This window comes from Argopecten irradians, chromosome 3, assembly GCF_041381155.1.
Source record: "Argopecten irradians isolate NY chromosome 3, Ai_NY, whole genome shotgun sequence".
Classification (NCBI taxonomy): Eukaryota; Metazoa; Mollusca; class Bivalvia; order Pectinida; family Pectinidae; genus Argopecten; species Argopecten irradians.
This window is the reverse complement of record NC_091136.1, coordinates 997,777-1,022,952: the sequence shown is the minus strand read 5'-3', so window position 1 is coordinate 1,022,952 and position 25,176 is coordinate 997,777. Positions and strand designations below refer to the sequence as shown.

The 25,176-nt window shown below is 35.8% G+C and overlaps 1 protein-coding gene across 1 annotated transcript; it reads right to left on the bottom strand.

The window, feature by feature from the left end:
- Window positions 1-556: 556 nt before the first annotated feature.
- Window positions 557-24,968, bottom strand: LOC138320190 (spectrin beta chain-like). The gene is made up of 17 exons (XM_069263234.1): window positions 24,787-24,968; window positions 18,649-18,800; window positions 18,177-18,350; window positions 17,782-17,954; window positions 8,005-8,120; window positions 5,913-6,025; window positions 5,000-5,187; window positions 4,502-4,684; window positions 3,920-4,177; window positions 3,469-3,607; window positions 3,123-3,288; window positions 2,703-2,947; window positions 2,254-2,454; window positions 1,819-1,935; window positions 1,387-1,464; window positions 890-1,054; window positions 557-763 (listed from the first exon to the last, which is right to left on the bottom strand). The coding sequence occupies exons 1-17, from the start codon at window positions 24,911-24,913 to the stop codon at window positions 557-559; spliced, it is 2,802 nt and encodes a 933-aa protein (XP_069119335.1). The 5' UTR covers window positions 24,914-24,968.
- Window positions 24,969-25,176: the final 208 nt, after the last annotated feature.

The following is a 25,176-nucleotide window of genomic DNA, read 5'->3' as shown; positions in this document are numbered from 1 at the left end:
ATGTCCAGGGGATGGACTATAAAGTCAGATACTAGGAATGACCTTGACCCATATTCAAGGTCACATGAGTCATATATGTTCAAATCTTTAAATGACTCAACAATAACCAAAATGACAAGAGTCTTCATACGTTCAAGGTCACAGGGGTCCAGAGTTTAAATATACATACCGGGATATATATACTTAACAACACCGCAAGTGAGATGACGTTAAGGCGCATTCGATCTCGTTATCATTCGCTCGAACGAATTTGGAAATATTAATTGGATTAAGATGAGAGGTCTCTTCGGCTGATCAAACTTAATCTGCGCAAAGAAAGATAACTCCCCCTAAAAACCTATGTAACAGTATATTTCTTTATAAGTGATTACCGTTGTTCATATGTTGGTAAGCAAGTAGAAATGACTCAACAATAACCAAAATGACAAGAGTAACACCAGACTAACGGCTTTATCATTTCCTTGTCTGAATTACCAACATCCCATTCATGAGAAAAGGTTTAACTATAATGTTGTTAATCTGTTTCTTGGTTGTTTTAACCACTATCATTGACTACTTACTCTCCGTTGAGTTGGTTCTGTCTGGCGATCACTTCTGAAGCATTAGGATGCTCTATCTGCAGAAGCTGACGTGCCAGTTGGTTCACCACCGCCACCTTAGAGGCATTAGCGTTCATCTCATGCTCGAAACTGTCGAAACGGTGCTTCATAATAGCTAATTCCTCGATATCATCAGTGATGATAATTGTGGTCAAGAATTTCTCCTGAAAACAATAAATAAAACATAATTTACCAAAATGAACCTACACTAGTTACGATAATTTCTGATCATATTTCAAAGACAATACTATGATATCTAATTCAATCATTATCCTAATATAAATGCTTGCCTTCTCATCGATCCAGGTGTCGACACCATCAGCCTCGTTAACCAGCTTGTAGAGGGACAGGGCATCCAGGAGTCTCTGTTTGCGGAGCTTGGCCAGCTCCAGGAGCTCCTGGTAGCGTCTGTCGATACTTCCAAGCCTGTTCTGTACATCAGGAGATTCACGGTCCTGTAAAGGTAATAAACATTAGTACTGTAGAGCTCATCTTGTGGAAAAATAACAAAACTACGACTCAAGTCTACTGAAAAGTTTTTTCTAAGGTATCTTTATCCTTAACCATAGCCTTGAATCTAACCACAACCCTAACCCAAAAGCCTTAACCCTAAAACCAAAGCTAACTCTAAACTAGTTTCTTGAAAATTCTATCCTTGACATGGTGATTTTTTTAGGAGATTACCTCCCTTGCACTATTAAAAGGAAAAACTGCTCATTTGATAAACACCACAGAGAAAAGAATGTTTCACTGTAAAAAATGATTTAACTGAAATTTAATAACTTACTTGCTCTCCCAGGTTGGCTGCCTGTTCATGCAGAGCGGCGATGGTGGTCTCGTAATTCTTCAACTCATCAGTTACTTCCTACAAATTATACAGCACATTTTATCATTATTTTGTATTGAGGATGCGACTCATATGCCATTTAATTCCTAAGGCTTTGTTATACCATGGTATGCTATTGTCAACTTTAGTGACACTTTCACAATCTATTACATATTCTTCATATAAACATAATTTATTTTATTCAAACTTCATATTGAAATTGTTAATATTGCATCAATGAATTTACTTATGCCTGATTCCATGCTGGAGTGCTTATTTAGTTAGAATGGGTCTTGGTTTTCGAAAGCATTTATATAATTCATACAGAATAATTGATAAATATTCTGTATTATTCAAGGATGGAAAAGTTGTTATTACTAAATTCAGACTTACTTTGTGTTTCTTGATGAGAGACTGTACACTGGCCTCATCTTTGCCGACATCCTCACTGGACACCAGACGGAGAGTATCCAACATCCAGGCATCCACATCATCAGCATCAGCAAAGAACTGAAAGGACAGAAATAGTCAAATCAACAGGACTTCATGTTTAGAGTGAACAAAAGGACTTTTGGTACTGTAATTAGTTCAATAAAATATGTTCTGGTTAACAAAAATATGCCTCTCCTTGGCTTAAATATAACAGACCAATATGTCCACCTTATAAGGCTTCTAAAAGGGCATATGTGTACTGTACCATTAGCCTCAGGTGCAAGTTTATGAAAGATATCTTTAGAAGTCTAGAAAGTGTAATTAGAATACAAAATGTCTTCCTTCATTCAAAAGGGATACACAATCAATATTGTCTGTTTAATTGTTGCAGCGTACCTGGTAGTAGTCTACGGCCTCGTTGAGCCTCTTCTTGCGATAGGCGGCCAGGTCTATCAATGTCTCCCACTGTTGGTTGATCTCATCAATACGTTCCTGTATCTTATCTGCTCCGAAATTGCCCGCAGTGATGAGATCGTTGCCGACCTGGAGAACGGACTGTAAGTGGGTGTGTCTGGCTGTCATCTCGTCTTCCATAGCCTACAAACACAGAATGATTCATTCATGTTTAACCTAATCAAAAGTATTTACAAAATAAAGTAATAAGACAAATCACCATTATTTATCAATGATATTGTGATATGTAAACATATGTATTTCTCTTTAAAATATTCGCGAGACTTCTTAAATTTCATGATCAACTTCAGGAGAACCTGTATTTGAATTAAATCGCCTATACAGAGAACTGTTAAAACAAGTAAACAGTGAGCTCTACAAACAAGATTTACCTTCTGTTTGTTAAGTAGCAGATGTACACTGGTAAGGTCATGACCAAGTTCTGGTGAGGACATGAGTTGTTCCTTCTCCTTGATCCAGCTTTCTTCGTCAGCCATGTCCCAGTAGAACTGCCACAATCTGCGCGACTCCTCCAGTCGTGCGCGTCGTTCTGCCGCAAGGTTCAGCAGCTCAGCATATGAGTTCTCCAGTGTCTTCATACGCTCCTCGATGACTTCTGGTTCACATGGCTTGTAGCCTGTCAGGGAGTTAACAAAGAAATTGGATTATGTGTGACAATATTTCCTCCTTTATAAGAAGAATAGATTGAACAAGGGAGTAGTGTATGTATTTCTTTGAAACAAATTCTTAAGGTATGATAACGAAATTGCTGAACCTCCCTTAAATAAATGTTCAACAGAAATGTGTTTTACCTCCTGCATCCGAGAAGTCGCCTTTGACGAATCTGTCGGCCTGAGTGTTGACTGTCTTTACCCTCTCGCCAAGGACGTGGATGTCAGCCTCCAGCAGACTGTGTTTCTGTAACAGGTCCTCCACACTCATCAGATGTTTTCCATAGTCCTCTGACATCAGGCGTGCCTACAACATTAAAAGTAGGATTTAGATTTCATACTGCTGCAAGCCGGAAGTTAAAGCAACACTTACGTTTCAGGACTATACCGGTATTACAAATCAGGAACAATGTTTAAGATCTAGCCCGTCATCAGTATTTGTTCAATTCTAAAATACTTTTTATATTTTTATTCCAATATGACTCACCTTGATTTCCTCTGTCCAGTCAAGGATGTATAACATCTCCTGGAAGATTCTCTGGAGGTTGAGAGATAACTCAAGCCTCATACGACGTGCTCTCAGCAGCTCCAGTAGGTAGTTCCATAGACGAAGAACATTGTTCTTTCTACAACACAAAATTGGCAAAGGACATTGAAAACCAGCAAACTGGCGTAAAGGTTGCAAATAGCATTTCTAAACGGGGTTGACACTTTTCGAATATGTACATCATAATATTCCAGATATGTCAACCTTAGTATCGTTCAATCACAATTCGAAGCTTAAAATATCATTTTTATAGACTTATTTGTCAACATCATTTATCATTATCGACAAATGACATCAATACAACAATGCTTTTGAAAAGTGCCTTATTGAAGAGTAAATTACTGTAACTTGTTATAACCAAACAGTAAAAAAATTAGATGCTAGACCGTACCTGGCAAGAATCCTGTCAATGTCGTGGTAGTTCTCCTGTTCCAGTTCAGTGGCCACAGAGACGACAGCCTGGACACGCTCCTCGTAGGCGTTGATGTCTGTCTCGATGGCCTCGTGTTTCTTGGTAGCAGCCTCAACAGCAGCCAAGTCGAAACCAAAGTTGTCTTGGGAGACTAGGCGCTGGTTTTCACTCAGCCAAGTCTCACGCATACCCGCCTTACGGTCAAATCTGGCCGCAAGCTGGTCAAGTTTCTCCTGCCTGTAAGGAAAGATTAACCAAGGTTAAAATGTGTGTTTATAGGTACCAGACAGATTTAATGCAATATCTGTCGTAACGCCAAGCTGATGAAGCAAATTCTATCAACGTCTTTTTAGATATCTATCATCTCACAATATAGAAGAGGCAAACATTGCCCCATGTCACAAATTTTCAGTCTTGTATAGAAACAAACTTTTTTCCAATGCAAGTTATACAATAAATTAAATTGAATCTAAGACTGCATATTTAAAGACATTTTCAAAGAACCAGAAAAAATTCTGCTTATAATAGTATTTCAACAAATTCTGTGATTCTATGTCTTACCTGATGAGCTCCTCTCGGAGGGCAAGTTCTCGTTCATGTTCAGCTTTTTCCAGACGGTCCCACTGTTTGTTGATGTCAGAAATGAGCTTGCCCTCCTTGGGGAGGTATGGCCTTTGGTTATTTGCTCTCATCTTACTTTGGAGTGTGAAAAGTAAGATTTCCAGGTTTCCTTTTTCGTCGAATCTGAAGACATCAAAATGTTATTGCACAAGATCCTCAAAATTTCATGTCAATAATAAATAAATGAAACAGGAAAAGACTTTTATGTGCCTTGATATTTGTTCTTCATAGAATAAAATTTTACATCCGGTAAAGATAGTTAAGCATGTCGAGTTGATAGTATTTTATTAAGTTCTAAAGAGAAAAAGCTTTTTAGCCATAAAAACAAACATTGACATTTCGAATTTGAATTTTATTAGAATGTTACACCTATTTAATACATTCAAATCTCAGTTTTAAATCTAACTTAACACATAAGCCATTTTCAATTTGTCTCACTTTTTTGGTTTTTCTCTTGTTCTGTATGTGTTGAAGGCTGAGAGCTGTTGCTGGACCCCTGTGAGTGAGTTGGCAAACTGTCTGTCGTTGAGGATAACAATTGTCTGTTCTATCCATTCTAGCAGATCTGATGTGAATGTCTCGTAGTCGTTCACAAGTCTGTCAGAGTCCAGGGCGTTGTCGATGACCTAGTAAATATAGCAATGATACAGAGGTATCAAAGTAAATGGAACAGTATAATTTCATACGTGTTTCTGTGTTGATGTTTCAGCTAACAATAATTTTTCAGAGAAACTAGCAGCATAGTATTTATTTTTCTTGTTTTCAATTTTCCATTCAGATATTCATTTTTAAAATCTTTAATGAACAAGACTTGAAATCTTCAATGTATGTAACAATAAGTATAAAATATTTTCACATTAGAATTCAAATAGGTCATGAATTGGTAAACTGATGTTATCTATCAACATAAAAAAATCTAGAAAACAAAATCTGCCATCTTGATCAATGACTTACTAGACAGATGATTTCCCCTACTCCAATCAATTGTACCATTGATTGATTGGTTTTTTATACAACCATTGTAATACAAAAACGTTCACCTGGACGGTCTATATTTACCAACAACCAGTTAATAAGTGCATGTACTGAACAGGTAGGATATTTCTAGGGTGAAGTACAAACTATGTAAACAATTTTCTTGTACACAAACATCGGAAGTCTACCAACCAGGTATAGCATCTATTGTATATCTGGCAATTATGTAATTTTGGTTAGAAGTATGATTTAATGCACTTTCTTATTGATCACAAAGTGCTCTTTAATAATTACTGAAGATGAAAGCTATGGTGGGTAAATGGGTTGTTTAGAGGCGAGCCAAGTCGACCATGTTTAATCTAAGGGTAGGTAGTACCTTTCCGATCCTCTTGCCCTGGACTGACTCTGCCTTCATCTTTGAGAAGTAGTGGTAATAGGTAACAACATAAGTAATAATTGACTTCTCATCAGGGAACTCAACATTGATGTCTGTAACGAGGAAAGGAACAAAAATTGTTAGTATTACCATCATATAACGACATTATTACATCAAATAAATCACTGACAACAAAGATATCTCACACACTACCATAGGGTACAGTAAAGGTGTAAGGTTTATGTTCCCAAGGACACAAAGACATGTAGAGGTCAACGACTCATGTAGTAGCTGGTGGCTACATTAGAGAGCAATAGAGGAAACTTTTTATGTCATGAAAGGAAACCAGGATGTCATGCAGAATGGACAAAACCATGACAGTACAGACAGTACAGGTACATTTCTCAGCTGTGTGCCATCATAGCAGTTTTACTTATTTCATGTTTATGCGAGTTTCAATAAATATACATACAAGATTACTTATTACACTCTGCATTTTTTCTCCTCTGATATTTCAATCAATTTCTAAACTGACTTCATAGCATTTGTTTTAATGTATTATGATGCAAAAGAATAGACTGAAAAATATGTGGTATGTTACTTCTAAAGATGTTTATTAACAACTCAATCTCCATATGTAATTTCTGAAGGAGTTGTAGGAGAATTCAGTTTAATCAACCATTTTAGGGGATTTATGGTACATTGTAGCTACACATGAGAGAGAAACAGCTGACAGTAAAAAAGAGAAAACAGCAGACGCCAAAACAGATCAAAGTATTGATTGTCACTCTCTCAAATAGAATCACAATCATTCAATCTTCACATACAACCAACAAGTCAAGGTCTCCCACTACCCATTTTAAATTTTACTGATTGAGAGATTTGGTATCAATTTATGTGCAGCCATGCTTAACCAATTGTGCATTATTATAATGTGCCAGCCTGCAGTAGCTATATAACTGAGTTCTGGGGTGTAGGGGCATGTGACTAAAACTTGGAGGATATACTTTAAATATATAATCAGCTTTGTTGTAAGGTCATGTGACTGAAGCTGAAGGGGGAGGGGGGAATTCGTTACATATAATTGACCATGTTATTCCCACATCCTCTGCTGAAAGGTTGTGAGTAGCACATGCATGTGACTTTCGATATTGTAATTGTGTTGTCTGTCTGGTTTGATAACCAATTTCTCCGGGACAAAATTACTTCTACTCTGACTACTGACTATAACTGATATGTTTCACCACGCTATACAAAATCACAGGGATTATCTTACACAGAGAAAAACAACCAAAGGCCTTGCTTAATTCAGTCAACAGTGAACATTTTCATTTTTTTTATTTTTTTTTATTTTTGCTTATGGAAGGAGATCTTCTATCACAACAAACACATTTAAAATATAACACTAAAATCAAGGACGAAGACTCATAAACATTTTTTTCTACTGGTTGTATAACCAATCAAAAACTAACATAAATTGTGAATTTGAATTGATAAGGCATGATGACTCACATGAAAATAAAATTGTCACGCGTGTATAATATGCGTTAAATCCAAATTTGCTACATAATTTTACACTTGTGATATGAAACCAGCTGGGAAGTCAAGCAAATAATGAAGTCGTGTGCACTACCTATATCATTAGTAAGGAAGCCTATGTATACTGGCTGGGACTAATGGAATCGACCCTTTAAAACACAATAAATGACCAAAGCTCTATAATGGGGTAGTAACCGATTGGCAATTTAGGTCACAGAGCCATCAGAAATTGTTGTACTAATTCATACAATGCATGAAAGAAAGAAGAGATAAATAGTTAGTGTCTTCAATATTAGGGTTAACATTTTTGTGCTTTTCTCTCCTTCTCTCTCCTTATTACTGTTTGAATTTCATATAAGTAAATTTGTTTGTACTTGTGTCATTGTAAGGGATACAGCAAGAGACTAATAGGAAGATGGGTGTTTATTGGATTTGATATGGTACCAACTACAGTCTACATAGATGTAAGGTACAAATCTCACAGCAGCAACATTCATTCTCTCACAGAAATGGATCCGAAACCATACAGATACAGAGATGGATTCAAACACACCTTCTGGGTCCAAGAGTCTGGCAAGGCCCAGCTTTTCTTCAGCAACTTCAAACGCATTGTCCAAGTTGTGGAGTGCATTGGACTTCTGTAACTTGTCATACTTGATAAGGTCAGGTCTGAAATAAAACACAACAACATGACACAATTGTTTTAACACAATTAGAATTTACACAATAGTTATCAATCACCTGACATAATAATCTTATAATATCACATCAATAAAATGTACAATAAAGCGGTTATTTATCATTGTCCTTAATGATATGTCATTATACATGCAGGCCTTTAAATGCAGCCATTTCAACATTAGAATAAACTATTCTGGTTATTAGTCAAACATACCTTGTAAAACTTCTAAAGCAGAGACAATGACAAACCTGCTTCAAATTATTGCTATTTATGCTAATCAATTGCTAACCACAGGCTTCTCAAAATCTTAATCAGCAATCAAAGAAATGAATTGCTAACAAAACAAAACTACAATCTATTGGATATTTTGACCTGTAACACTTTTCTATGTTTTACATTATGTGCAAAGAATCAACTAAGACTTTGACCTAAATGTGATGTTTACATTGAGTATGGGCTGATTCTAGTAGCTGTAGCTGCCGAGTTTTACAGCCTGAATATTGATTGGCTGGGCGACCACAGACATAATGAGGTTTCTCTGTAGAATACATTAGAAGTAATAACCAGACAGGTGCTCTAATATAGACAAGGTATGGCCAGACTTTTACCTGGGCTGGAGATTTGTTTCTAACCTATAAACGGTCAGACGGCAGTGGACACTAAGTCAGCGTCACCATCATACCTGTATAGTTACCTGTAACGACCTCTTACACCTGTGACAGACTCATCATCATAATGCCTATATCTTAACCTATAATTACCTATCACACCTGTGTATCGTCTTCAGGTGTTTCAGGCGACAATGGATACTGTCGGTCAGGTTATCAGAAAACATTAATACTTATTAAGTCCCACATATTCACTCCATTCATATCAAACACAGCTAACATCATCATGATCATTACAACAATATGAGCACCTCATTTAGGAAATAGCGGGGAAAAAAAGACTTATTCACCAATTGCTTCTCTGCTGGAGAAATTACTACCTAACTACCCTCTGAAAGGCACAATTATAAGTTTTAAAGGATTGTAGGCTAAAAACCAACTCATGTTCCAGAAATTTGAACAATTTTCAGCAAAAAGTACAGAAATTATAACCATCAGAACTAAACACCACATGTTACAAAAAATATTTGTCAAATACACATCCACTTTGAAGGTGGAGACAATGAAGTGAGGCTAATTCCGTTATAGAGCACAACAAGCTAGGTTAATAGGTGCTCTTGAGACAGTTTGATTCAATAAGAGCCTAGAGGGACCTTATACGGACAGGTTTACATGCTGTTTGTGGAGGTAAGCCTGACACGGACAGACAGTTATTACCTGACTGGAGGTGATGGGTAAACACTTGATAACAGGCTAAACACACAGGATTAGGCCGACATGACTCCAAACATCAACTCAGTCTCCTTTCCTATATACCTTACAAAGCTTTCAAGTCTTCCATAGCCCTAGTAGGCTTTCCGGACACTCTTTGCTAGATACTATTCCATTTCACTTTTACCTAAATGATTTCCATCTCCCCTTTCCCCCATGTCCTGAAGGATTTTTCTTCACTATCACTATGACATGAAGACCTTTCCCTCCGAGTTCCCCAAAATGCTTTTCATGTATGTTTCCCTATGCCTTAGAAGGTGAAAGGCTGCCCAGTTCACCCTATAATCTTTCTATTACTTGGGTGTTGGATTGAGGAAACAACAGTAGAGACTCTTGGTCTACAGGAAGCATTACATCAATGTAAACTGTGCACAGCAGAAACTTTGGTTTGTTGGACAGCTTGAGAGGCTTGCAGACATTACTAATTCACCTGGTACACACCCAGATGTACAAGGAGATCTATGGTGTTTTACCGGCTGCTCACTGCATCTGCTAGGCTCATGTAGAAGTGGAAACCTGATTTGGTAAACTGTGGGTCGTTTTCGAATTGACACCTCCTAAAAACTTTCAACTCTAGGATCCAATCATACATTCTTGAAGTATTGTGCAAATATATATAGTCAGTATAGATGAAAATAGGTATCTCTTTATTTTATCTAGATCCGATGCATTCATGGAGTACGACCAATCATTATGTGTACATTTCATATTGAATATATTGTATGAACATCAGGTGCATTTATAAAATTCATCAACCTGAAATAATATTCTCATGCAACAAATTGTTATCAGTAGAAGAATGCTGTACAGTATGTGTCAGCTAACTGTGACCTTGACAAATGCCCAGGACAGCTATAACAACAGAGGAGATATAAGTGGAGAGGGGGTATATACATGTAGAGGAGGGGGTATCTATATAACCATGGTGCATATGTCTCCCCTAAGGTATGGCTACAGGATAAACATTTAGACTCCACCAGATGGTACATGGCAGTGTGATAATCAGGCTGGTGACCTATACACCCAGCTGTCACGATTGGCCTCTGGAGTATCCAAATCACAAGTAATACAGGTCTTTATATCATTTTTATTTTGTATATCTGAATTAAAAATTAAAAGACCAAATATTTCAGAGATTTTTAAAACTTGTTCAAATTTGGTAATTTCTTTTAACATTTTGTTCAAGGGCTAAACCTGACATAGTCCAGAAGCCGAGTTTATGTATATAGATTATAGAGGTAACCTTATACCAGGGCTGTAAAGTCAATGATAAAACCCTACTGAGACACATTCCATTCACAGTGGGCCTAATCAACCAACAGCATCAGTAAACACCAGCTCTGTAGAACTGTATCCTGTTACTACAACTCCAATTTTAGGGGAGGGGCACTCATTCTCCTAATGAGTTCTGTTGTTTTCAGAAGGAACACAGATCTCATTATCCTAATGCTTGCTTCTTTTTTCTATGACTAACTAACCATTCTCAGTGGATAATGTTAATTTGCACTCCCTGCCTTTTGAAAATTGCATTTTTTAAAGGTAATAACTTAATGTTGGTGTTTGTATGTCGTTTACAAAGAACTGTATTATCATTGTCTATGTCAGTCATTCATAGAGTTTCAATGGTACGTAATGAACTGACCAGAAACTATGTAGGCTAGCTTTTAACAATGTAGTTCTGCTACATGGCACAATAGCAAGAGTATCCTGCTTCATAATAACATTCCACAGTAATAAACAAATCCTGGTATTTAACTCAACAATGGACACCAATATCATATTTAATTCCACAAAACAAATTGTTCAGACAAATGGAATCTAATGTGGATTGAGAGAATCCATGAGTAACCCCAGAGTTTCAGAGTACAGAGAACCAAGATATTACCAATCTGATGGTCCTACTAGTTTTATGGATGTGTGTATACAGAGATGTGAGAAAATTCCATACTAAACAAGTTTTAGATTATAGAGATAGTTATCAGCTGTGTCTGTCAGCTGTGTAGATGTATCAAAAGCTTGCCTTTTATCTCCTATCAAGTTGTTCTAAACACAATATCTGATACACTAATATAAGTCAATATAGTAAAAGTTAAGTTATAAATACCAAACAGCTTTGAACCCATTGTTTAATCAAACACCCATTTAAACTGCATAAAGACCAAAGATAGAATTAATTATCTCCCATATATTGATGGCTCTAACACAAGATTCCTTATAAATGTGTGTGGGTAAGGGTATCCAAGGGTGGGGGAGAGGGAGGGGGGCAAACTTATTAAGGAAGGGGTACCTGAGGACTTGCTGGGACAAGATACTTTAACATCACACACATCACCAACTGTGTGGAGCACTGTAATCCACTGCCAGTAAGATATAGGCATTACCATGGAAACAAGGAATAAGTAAGTAGTACCTACAACATTCCTGAACAGACATGCTGGGGTTAGGAGCCTACATACCAGGTGGCAATGATAATGGCCAAAGCTTTAACACTGGCCCTTTGCCATGCATACCAGATTGAAGAAGAGTATATTATATATGGCCCCTGAAGTCTGAGGTCTTGGAGGTTGAGTTGACTTCAACACTCAGTTTGTCCGAGAAATCTTGATTGTATATAATATCTATAAAGTTTTGAGTGTATTTGTATACAGCACTTCATCTAAAGGAAACAATAGTATTCACCTGGGGTCTTTACCTCCCTGAAAATGATGCAGATGGACAAAGTATAGGCAATGGGTGGGGTGAAGAGAAACCAGTGGTGCATTGAACAGTGAAGTAATTAGACGAAGACTCAAAAAAAAAAAAAAATAGAACCATAGTTAAAATCAAGAGAAGAATTGATCATCTACTCCACCCTAAGCTACCAGATCCTACAGTAGACAGACATCCATTCTACTTCTAGTCACCATCCCAAAGATAATACATTCTTCTTGATAACAAGAAATTCCATAGACCGTTTCATACAACAGTAAATACAACATTTCTAACCAGCCATCTGAAATTCTATCTATCATCTAGGGCCATTACGATAAACATCAACAGAGCAAGTTGTTTACAAACATACATAAACACATACTGTCTAAATTACCCAAAAGATAAAAGTATATTCAACACAAGGCAACACAGGTTAGCTACTTCTTCTGCCAATGATTCATTTAATTATAGGTATCTGAATCACTATGCTTCATCATGTATCGCTACTTAAGGCTTGTTTTAAGTCGATAACATCTATTTTGATCACACCTAGTTTTTACGTCTTTATAACTTGCAATATAATGCCCAGTATGTAAGTTCCCTCGGAGAATAAATTAAACAGACCTTAAGTGTGTCTGTAAGGGAATTGCTACACAATCCGATATTCAAACGAATACATTCTCCACTGAAGAAATCTGGCAAATGTTCAAACGATAAAAAAGCATTTCCTGACTAGAATATTAGGGGAGATACCAGAGAGCTAGACACAATTACACTCTGACAAGTAGGCCAGCCACATTTACGGTCAGAACTCATCAAGATACCCTCTCTCATCTTCTCTAAAGCCTGGATTTTCAAAACCATTTTTTAGGCAAACTGCATCCCATCTCTAGACAAGTGCTTCACTATATTGATCAAATGTATGCGTGTACATTCTTTCGTGGTTTCGAGATTTAAATCATCATGTGGGGACAAACTTTTTGTGGTAAGCCTTCTATGTATATTTGTGGTTTGATGGAAAATCTTAACTATCAAAGTTATCATTTACATGTATTCTTTTTCTGTTTGAAACAGAACTATGCTCAAAGATACAAATATTTAAACCAAAATATCAGGATTCTTCTTCAAAACATTATTATCAACCAACCTATACATCTATTTTAAAACATCTTTCTCTATGCCTTTGCCTTTTCTATCCTTTGCCAGCCTCGTTGCTATTAGAAGACACTCCCTCCTATGAGATGTTCTGTAGGCAACACATCCCCAGCTATAAATAGCCTGCTGGAGCAAAGACTGGGTGCTGAGCCATACAACCAACATGTTCTACCACATTTGAGGCAAATATCAACACAGAGTTCTGAGGATAACATTCTTAGGGTTGTGAAGGACCTATTTACACACATGTACACCTATCTACTTAAAACATCTTATCAACCACAGATAACGATTATAATTAGCTTTGCTCAGAATTCCTGTTTGTTACCAGCCTCTCCATATATATATACCAATGTACAACTTCCCTACTTTGAAACTCTTATCTAGTACAGATAATGATTTTAATTTACTATAAACCAGCTCAGAATCAAAGGGACACAACTCTTTAAATGTTAACTAAAATTGCTTTTTTATGCATTACATCACCTGATCAAAATAGGTATACACACACACATATAAATAACATTATGCAATGGAAAATAAAGATGAAATTAGCAGATTATTCTTGTCCTGTTCAACCAAAATTTAAACAAATATAAAACAAATCTAGGCCTATTGCGTAGATAAACAATTATAACCAGTTCTTTTGGAAAATTACGGTTCTCCTATATAACTCTGCTAATCACCCAACCCTCCTCCACTTGGCTGGGCCATCAAAGCACCACCCATCCTCAGCTATTAGTTATCACTCTGGTATGGCCTAGTCACGCTGAAAAGGTTCATCAAACTTAACGAGCACTTCACAAATATTTTCATATCCATTTTCTACTTACATCCAGTACTGACTTTCTCTGGCAGTTTTTCAATAATAACTCCTATACTATCTAGTCTTTGTGTTCTTGTATATTTTCCTCCCATCAACACAAACACCACCCAGCCCAGTTAGTGCTATATTCAGAAGAGTTCTGGCAGTACCAAAATAAGTGCCAGTACCAGAATTATGAATTCTTAGCGGTATTTCTGTAACTAAATTCAGAATTCAATGTTTGTGTTGATAGTTTATTCATAAATTCATATGAGTTTCAGACTTTCAAACTTCCAGAATTTATAAAATTAAGAATTAAGTTATATCATAAGTGGAATCTTCACATGGGTTGAACTGACATGGAGATGACAGAAGTGTTCCGGAATGGTTGTATTTTCAGGACAGAATTATGTTGAGTGGTTCTCCCCGACATACACCATTATCTAATGTTTATTGATTTTCCGACCGCTATACATTTCCTAGAGTTTTCCCATGGGAAGTTATCGGAACACCATGTCATCCATGGATCGACAGCAGACGGCACCATCTGTTTGTCATCTCAAAAACAATACTGTGCCCATCATGATCAGTATTCAAATAGTTAGAAAACTGACATACGACATAGCACTTGGGAAATTTCAGTTATCAAAAGATTTACTTTCAGTAATTTATCATTTCTACTTTCCCTGTACTAACTTGTGTGACTGGACATTCCAAGACTGCTTATAAAGATTACCCCGGTAACAAGTTCTAATTACATTACAAAATCAATAAGACACTATAAATGGAAAATTATTGTCTCAATATATGTGGAATGAGATGAGGTTTTGACCTGTAGCTCATTAAAAGAGTATGCAACGTAGAAGTTGTCTATATACCTGTATATTAGTTATTATATGTTACATGCTAGTAATTACATAAATTAAGGTGGGTACTTCAATTTGGTCAGTAAGAACAGCATATGCAGCGTACGATTTATTGAAGAATAGTAAAAATTGAGGCTAATTGAATGTTGCTGATGTTAACTCTCATGAAAACTAAACCAGAAAAAAGGTTGACCTTGTAATCATTGTAAATATATACCCTGATAAGAATACACTTTGATTACCATATATATATATATATATATCATACACATTAATTGATTTATTTTTCACTTAAATTGGTACAATAACCATTTGTATGTCAGAATTTATTTAAAATTGAATCCTTTTCCAAAACAACTTTCCTTTTATCTAATTCAATTCTATAACAAATTGGTTAAACTTTAATCTTTGATCATTTCACAGACTTAGTTATACACTACACACAGCTATACCTCATCAAAGAATTCTCCTGTGGTTTTAAGATCATAAGTGAATAGATGTAACATACTGTACACAAACTATTGCCTTATCCTAACTCAAAACACTGCTTTAATGACCTGAGATAAAGCTTTAATTAAATTTCTGTATGTAACAACGTTTCATTCAGGATAATTCTGAACATGTAAGCAGAATTCTAGACAGCGTTTTTTACCTGTCGTCACTCAGGTGTAGCAGACGACAAACCAATATAGAGCAGACGACAACCTGCTACATTGGAGTGATGACTCACTTGTCATAAAACTATTCATTATAACGCTCATACACTTTTCATAACTGCATGCATTTTCTCCCACACAGATCTCATGTCTGCCAAAACAGTAGACATCACCATAAGTAAAATGTTAAAATGTTGAACATGTTCAGGGCCCAAGAGCTTTCTGGAGTCAATAATGGGCCCCATTCCAAACTAAAATCTAGGCTAGCTTGTCATTTCGTTTTTTGGTGGTTTATAATATTCCTTCTCGATACAGGGCTTTGTAAGATCCTGTGGGTAAATCAGATTTATCGCCGACTAGTCCCACCTTCTGTTGATCATGATGTCACCGGAAGGTGGGACTAATCGACAGTAAATTATACTGAACTCACTTTGTTTTGGTATCTCAAAACCCATATTTCACCAGCTTTCTTCCAAAACTACTAATAAAGTTTCCATCTTGAATCAGTGGAGTAAATCTGTGGTGTATCTGTAACCTTTTAGTTGAGCCAATAACACTGTATATCAATAGCTTTTTAAACGTTAATGTAACTACCACACTCTCCATATACCAATTTGTATAAAAACACACAGATTTATATAAGATATATTAAAATTATAGTTTTTGAGTCAAATTTATGTTCAAATCTAAAACAAACAAGAACCACATTTTTATTAGATTGCATAATTGAATGATTGTTCTCCTATCAAATTTTGTTATGTGATTGAATCATGAGTGTAGGACACTCCCACAACAGTGTTGGGTATGACTACCTTCCGTGTCCTACCTAGTTCAGGTTATCATACAAAATAACACTCCATCTATATCAGGATGCAGCTGCTATCAGGCCATGCTTTCATGTCATAACAACTTAGATTTAAGCAATACCAGCTACAATATTCCTCATAGTCTATCCAATGATAAATTACAAGCAAGATTACACTGATGCAGCAGCATAAACACAGCCGAGAATATCAGTATGCAGCCGACTTGATGGTTTTAACTACTACAGCAGCCGTTAAATCAATATATAGCAAGTTGTTCATAGAGGTTTCTGCTAACAATTATGTAAATGGTGGCTCAAGAAAAATCTCCCCCCCCCCCCATCATAATCAAGGCTAGCAACGTTATCTGAAAATATTATTTGGTAATGAAATGACAGCAGGCAACTTGGTGGTATCAGATTATTGGAAAACAAATAACCATAATGAACCAGTACTAAATACATTGGTCAGCATGTATATGGAAACAGGAACATCTGGCAAAGACGCCACGTGACAACAAAAAAGTCTCTAATCCAACAACAACATTTCATTGAACATATCTAGATTTCTAGACATGCAGCTCAAAGCTAGCATTAGAAATCAATGTCTGATACATCTATATATGGTAGGCTGGGTCAGCCTGCTGGCTGTGCTCAGCCAATGTAGTAGCGCTGGATTTTATACACATCTCACATCCACATACACAAATTCAATGCCATCCAGCAAGGATAAAGGAACTAAGCTTTTAACTTATACACAGAATCGACTCAGAAGTTGTGTTCACTAGGACGAGAAAAACATACCTAGTAAAACTCCAACCATAAATATCACCATAAAAACAAATCTCTTTATCCTTTACCTAGCCATCCCTGACCTTGAGTCAAGGATTGATGCAATGCTTATTACAAGTTACATAATTAAAACAATATAATATTAACTTTCCTTTCTTCAGCGAATTCTCATTTGTTAAGGGATTAAACTTCTAAAGAGCAAAGAGCATTTAAATAAAACAACTTTGAAAATACATGTAATGATTTCAAACATCACACCCCAAAATAGTTTGATTTAAACAGTTGAAATATTTCTATTCATTAAAAGTGTGTTACGCCAGTTACCGCAAATCCAATACCCCACACAGCTCACATGTTTCACATTGTATAACCCCAGAGAAATGATACCATGATCAATAAGGTTTGGATAAGCAGAAAAATACAACAATTTGATCCACTGCAGCATGTTGCCATTGCAGCACAGTGAGCTCAAGCAGTGGGGAAGCATGGAGGAAGCACTCACCTGTGTTTGTGTATGATGGCATTGAAGGCCAGGCCGTCCCTCCAACTTGTCGTGAAGTTGCGCACATTCACGTTCGGGTATCCCGCAGTCTTCATCTGGCACCATAGCAGCAGCGCATCCTTAGCAGACTTAGTTTCACTATTGTCTGATTCTTCTACAGTGATGTCTTGGATCTTTAGAACAAGAGTAGGATATTAATGGTCATCTTCTTACATCATTTATACCGTTATTTAATTCATTTTAATGGCCTATTTCGACAGTCATTTATGTTAAAAATTTTAAGAGCATCCCTCTGGTTTTTTCAAATATATACTGTACTTAATCATACCAATGACAGGGTGAACACAAAACTACCAAAAGAATATGACTATTTTCTATAATTGAACGAGTCTTACCTGGAATCTTAAGATTATCGTCCAAATTAAACCTAAAGTAAGTCTGGAGCTACCATCTACAATATCATGGGCACCCATGTTTTCAAGGTGGACTTTCTGTTCGTGTAAAAATTGGAGAGCTTTATCCACATTCTCTAAACAGTGAATCCTCATCTTTCCTTTTGTTGGTCGAGGCTGTAAAAACAACAATTATAATAAGTGTCTCTCAGAATACATGTGAAACTTTATTGACAGCTGACTTGGGCAATATTCAATATCCAATATTGTCCAACAAGAATGGTTCTATCACCGCCAATACTGGCATAATTGACATACTGTCATATCTAACACATGTGTTTGGTTCAATGAAGAGCCAGTCTTTCAAATTTCACTTTATTTTATAAGATAACCATTTTTGAATGAACCAAATTTTTTGCTTTGTAGGTTAAGAAATTTGTATTTTTTGATATGATAAATCTAACCCCACACTTACGAGACGTTCTCCAGACAAAACTTCTAACAGTTTCATTAGCATCTTTCCATCTCTCAAGTCTATATATAGGTCGGAGATTCGACATCCGTAGCGAATGAGATGAGAATTCACCCATTTTTGGAAAGTTTTCTTCTGCACAGATTCTCTTTCGTCTGCAAATAAATCAAAATATTGTTATCTTTTTTAAAGGTAAGAATAAATCATAAGAAATATTCAATTTGGTGAGCAGAACACTTGACTTGGAAAGCAAAATACTGAAACTACCTACCTTGGAGTCAAGAGACAAAACAGAACCTTGAATAATCCCTGGAGAAGTTGAAATAACCAAGTAAATCATAAAATATTTTTGATGTCAAAATCAAGCCTTTATTTCAAGTGATGTGAAAACCTAGCATTTATTTCATGTTATGCGGAATTCTACACAACAAATGTTGAATGATATGTAAACTAAATTCAGAGTTTTATCATACATCTGAGGTGCCAGACATTCTGTACAGTCTAATTATCATTGCTATTTATAAACAGCCATTTGAAATCTTGAATGAGTAATGCTGAACAGGAATATAAAGTTTTGAAATTAGATGCTAATTTTGGATGGTATGACCTATGACAAGGCATGGTGTCCCCTTAAGGTTACCTGAGGGGGCCGACTAACATATGATACTACTGTCAACAGCATTGTAATGATGTAGCCAACTAGCTATAGAGGTTGGCAGTCACAGGAAACTACAAGGTGTAATATTTCAAGTATCAACTGATCACTGAAATGAATCCTCACAAAAAACACCATGGTCAATATCAATAACACACACGATCACGATACCCTGACCTAGATATAGCTTCTGTTGATTTGGGGGGAAATCATTACAAAATGGAAAGGAATATTGACTAAAATCTGTTGTCTGTTACAGGAGTTACGTAATGGAGGAAGGCTATATACCTGTTGTATGAATATATCACAGTAATAAGAGCAGTGAAATAAACCTTTCTGACAAGACACAGCCACAGACAAAATACAAATGAAAACCTAACAACTCAAACATGTAGTGTCACAAAACAGTACAGTCCTATTTATATGTACATATATGGGATAGAAGCTATAAAAGACAAGGTTACCTGCTAACTGTTTGATTTTGTCCCGAATTCCCTTTTCCTGAATGTCTATAGCTACACGATTTGACATGCTTGTTCCAAAGTCTAAATCACAATCTTTGATGAAACTTTGAATATGCCAATTTTTGCAGTTATGCAAATATCAATATGGCCGACATAAGTCCACACCCTGAGCGACTGTCCTTCGACTTTCAGGTTACTATGCCCTTCAAACTACATCCACATAGTAAAATTATGCATGAAGTCGTTTATGTATATATGTATATACAAGTTTTAAACTCTTAAGTTTTCCTGTCTCACAACTGCATGTCCTTCACAATCTACACAAACCAGAAGTTTCCGTGCTAAATCCTGATAACTTCCTGTGAACACTGTAAAACTTTATAAAACTCTTGTCTCTGCACATATCTCCGTGAAGAAAACAAACACCTCGGAGAGACTTAAATGGAAAAGATTTTTTGGGTGATGAATTGATAAGCAGCCAAACAAAACAATAAGACACTCTACACTATTATCTAGTGTGGACATTGCTTTATAGGACAGTCAAGGTTACGCTAACAATCTGAAAGACCTAGAAATCCGAGATAAAGGACACGGCTTCAGAACTTGAACAGAAAAGACCTATATGTCACACAAGAGGAAGGATAACATAAAGCTCTTCACTCTTAGGAGTAAGAAGCTTGGCAGTTTTTAAAGGTAAGTTCATTTGTTTATTTCATTAGAACGTGATTGACTAACAGGGAAAATATGATCATGTGCACAGCCAGTTTATCATAAACTGTGAATGAATTATCATTGGTTATATATATGTACATGTATATGTACAGTACTGAAGGACATTCAACATTCCAAGTATTTCCCTGTTGACACAATGGGTTATCAGGTTATTAGAGTGAAGAAGGCAGTGTCTAATTAGCTATAGGTGCATGATACACCAGAATATCAAAGCTTAACTAGATATTGTTCTTATTTTTCTAATAACATGGAATAAATTCTTTTTGGAAAGACTATTCATATTTAATTCATTCAGAAAGAATTGCAATAATGCAAAATTAATATCCTAGTTTAATATAAATGAGAATATGTTTAAAAAAAATTGTAATTTTAATTAATCATCTTATGTGACATGAGGATGCCTAAAAATATTTTAAAAGATAGGTGAACATGTGTTAATTTTAACCAAACATTAAATGAGTAATTACCACGCCCACACTTGCTTACACTTGAGACCCTAGTAAGGGCAATGTCAAAGTATGCAATAAGATGTTCTCAAGCTAGGGTCATAGAGTCTGTATTATATTTGGCATCACTTGATGGTAATACAAAGGTCTCGATACATGGAACTACTTTGATTATTGGGACAAACTCTAAAAGGTCATATACCCAAACCCATCTGGTCAATGGTGGTGACAAAAAACATTTACAAACAAGGTACCACATGTTGCACAAGCTGAGACATAGGTCACATGGGTGGTTTGGGTGGTACATACTAAGAATCATTTGATAGTGGCAAAGGTCACCTACCAAATGCCACAAGGTCATATACATGCAACCAGTTGTAGCACAAGGGTTTTAAACCTTGCACTGTTTGGTGGCGGGACAAGTACAGGAGACACATACCCTATATAGCTACCACAATTTTGATGGGGTGGCACTTATTCTAAAAGGATGCATATATTATTTACCTTTTATATGGTACTGATCTAGAATATGATAATTTAATCAATACAAGACAACCTTTGGCAGCCATTACTTGTTGCTGAAGCAAACCTCAAGGCAACATAATGATTTTGTGGACAATGTAATCGCAGGCGCATATAAGCCTAAGTAGGTATACATGTAAATGGATCAATGTGAGAGAATTTTACAGCCCTTTCTTACTCTTATATATGTAGTGGTGCTAACACAAGTTTTATTGCTGGAAATCAATACAAGTCTTCTGTATTTTGCTCTCCCTACACTGCGGTACTGCAGCCAGACAAACAGGACTAATTTCAAGGATGATCACTTCACTGTTCATCAATTTACTAGGAACTAGAAAAGTAACATAAATTATGTCTGGTCATATCAGACAAGGTAGATACAGCTTACAAAACAACCTACTCTCCATAAATTAGAAATTCCTAAAAATTAATTTTTGAGACCAAAAAAACATTTCATCAGTCCCTCAAACGACACCAATAACAAGTTTACAAATAAAATATTGTTTCTTTCATTTAGAAAAACAGATTTTATTTCAATAAATTAGATATTTGCAATGAAATCAAAGTCTATTTTCAGCTTTTATTCTCTGTACTATAGTACTATATAAATACCTGTGACCCAGTTTCCCACGTCCCATTCATTAGATAAGTAATCCTACTTATGTTTTACGAGATCATTGATTAAGTAGATTAGGATTATGTCCCCTTATCCCCTTACACAGACTCTCTGTGTAAAAACCACAAACTAAATCCTATATCATTTGTTTATATATCAAACCATACTCAACCTGATTTGGTGTCTTTAGTGTTAAAGATTCAGGGAAAATGGGTACATGTTTTCTGTATACAAGACTAGAAGTCACACAAAATTGTCTTAAGTTACAAGACTAAAAGTCACACAAAATTGACTTAAGTTATAAGTATAACTTAATCATAAATGTATGGCAATAAATTCATCATCTTAATCAGTGTATACATACGACTACAAGTCCATTTAAAAAAATGATCTAAATTAGAAATGGCTATATGACATAAATCCCTGTCTCCTTTGACCTTTATTTAGTCAGGGTCACAATAGGACAATATAAGACGAATACTCAGACAGGCATATAAAGTGGGATGGAAGAGGAACACCTTATAAGAACATGGGTGCTCATTGGGTAAAATACACAATAACAAATGAATTATAGGCAACATGATCAAAACAGACATTAAGTTGAATAAGAAAATGTTAGAGACTATTAGATGAAATATGGTATATTTTATTCTGCTTTGGTCCTTGCTAGCTCAGCAATATTGAGCTGTAATACCACTACAAAGTACAAACAGTATGTAACAGACACTACAATGAAGACACAATTTGTTTTAAAATGACTCACACTTGCTTTATTGGTACAAGCAGAGATTGTATTCAATAACATTACAAGTCATGCCACCACACTCTATCAGATCAATAGAAAAGGTGAAGGCGGGATTTGTAACACCCGCGGAATACTAACTAAAAAAAGTTACCCCGTAAATAACACTAATTTGTTTGAAGATTGGTGTGTTATTCTGACCTCTAACAATTAGAAATGTCATCCGAGACATTCCAAACCAGATGTTTTTAAGCATCTGGCAATTTAATTTAAATTTGCCTCAGTTTAACATTCAATTCTGCCTATCCGCTTACAGGGATATAGATTGCTGAACAGGGCATGTATGATTGCACTATGACTCACTCCTACATTTTTACCTGTTGGGAACAGAAGTGTCTATATATAGCATACTATACCCAAGCACAAATATATTGGTGTTTATAGTTTGGACCTAGATACAGAAAAAAATCACTGAAATATTTACATGTACAAAGCTTCCATTTCATGAATGTGTAGCAATCATGCAATGTACCAAACGACACTGAATCAGTATATTTTCTTAAATTCTTTCATATTCTATTTTTCTCATAATTACTCTTACATAGATGATTATGATTTCAATTTGTAGGACCATTGCTTGTCGTCGAAAGACCATGCATAATTGATTAAACTTAAAATCTTGGAACTCTTTACAATTAAACCTATAGCTGGCATACTCAAAATTATCAGAGCAGAATTATTTTTACAATAACTACGGTACAGGCATATAATTAACATAGTGTTATACAGCTGTGTGTCATCTGTCACTCAACTGATGCAATAGAGACATGCATTAATTCTGGTCTTTATTGAAAGGTTATTTCTCCTCTCAGTTTTTACATATATCCTGCACAGTTTTCTTCAGTGTGAATTCACTATACACCTATTTCATGCATAAAACTTACCATATATACACTTTATAATACATGTATATGCTGGTAAAATGATGTGTATAATTTCACCACAAAATTTCTACACTTAATCCAACTCCCACCCACTATAATTTGTGGCTCCGTCACAAATGGCTAGTCAACCGTATAACACAATCTGCTTTCTCAAGATATTTCTGAATAACAAGTCAACCATAACACTAGTTTTACTACCATATCTACAAGTAATTCTACTAGCTTTACCTACAAATAATTCTACTTAGTACTGTGAAACCTCACCATCACTTCAGATTTTGGCTCCTATATGATGAGTAGACCACACCAGTAAATATGAATGTGTTTCAGTCCTCATAACATTGTGATGACAATTATGTGTAACCATCATTTATCTACTTGGGTAATATTTTAGTGATGACAGACAAAATAAAGTGATATAAGCAGAAATTACACCAATTTAGCTTTTGACATTAACAGCAATAACATAGCATCAAGATAACAAAGGAGTAGTGTTTCAATAAAACGGTGCATTAATAATACTAGACTTGACATTAACATAAAGAGTTGATATTTGTTTGATTCCAATACTCGAATAAAAATTTTGATGTTAATCTAGAGGACAATACACAAAATTTCATCAACAAGTACCAAACTAAACAAAACCTCCTTCTGAAAATTGCGCATCACATGTTTGGTCCATATGTACAACTTCCTAGGATTGTAAGTTTCTAACTAGGGGGAAATATTCAGTTATAACTACATGTAGTACTAAGCAGACGGATTTGTACAAACACTAAGTGTTGGGGTACTGACCAAATTGTTAGCTTGAAACAATACATTGTAAATTATGATTGGCCTTCATAACTGTTGTCTAAATGACAATCTCACATGTTAAAATTAAGATGGATACCAAGAAGTCAGAATGAAAAATTAGAAGTCTGTTCTGATGTTCTTTCAACACTGTTGACCAGTCTATTTTCCAACATGCACGAATAAACTAGAATGTACTGTAGTTGGTACTTTCAGTGTAATACAAACCTGCCAAAGCCTTGATTCTGGATCGCTCAAAGAGCTTGGAAGAGTTGTTGCCAGCATCAAAATCTTCTTCCATCTGTCCGGGGTCCCATCGGACCCCATTACTGTTATAGTTCTCTATCTCAGTCATGGCGGAGGGTCACCACTACCTCCTGCAAAAACAAAATCACCATTGTAACAGTTCAGCAAGGTTGAAATTTGACTGCATGGCCAACAAAACATTTGGTATTTCAAGTTAGTCAATTGCCTTGGAGTTTAAAACACAGACAATGTCTCCTATGGATGTATTGCATAAAAAAATCAATCGAGTACAGCGAGTTTAAATCTGAAAAAAATTGAAATTTGGTTGTGATCAACAAAATACCAAAGTCTTAACTTTTTGTAAAAAGTTCA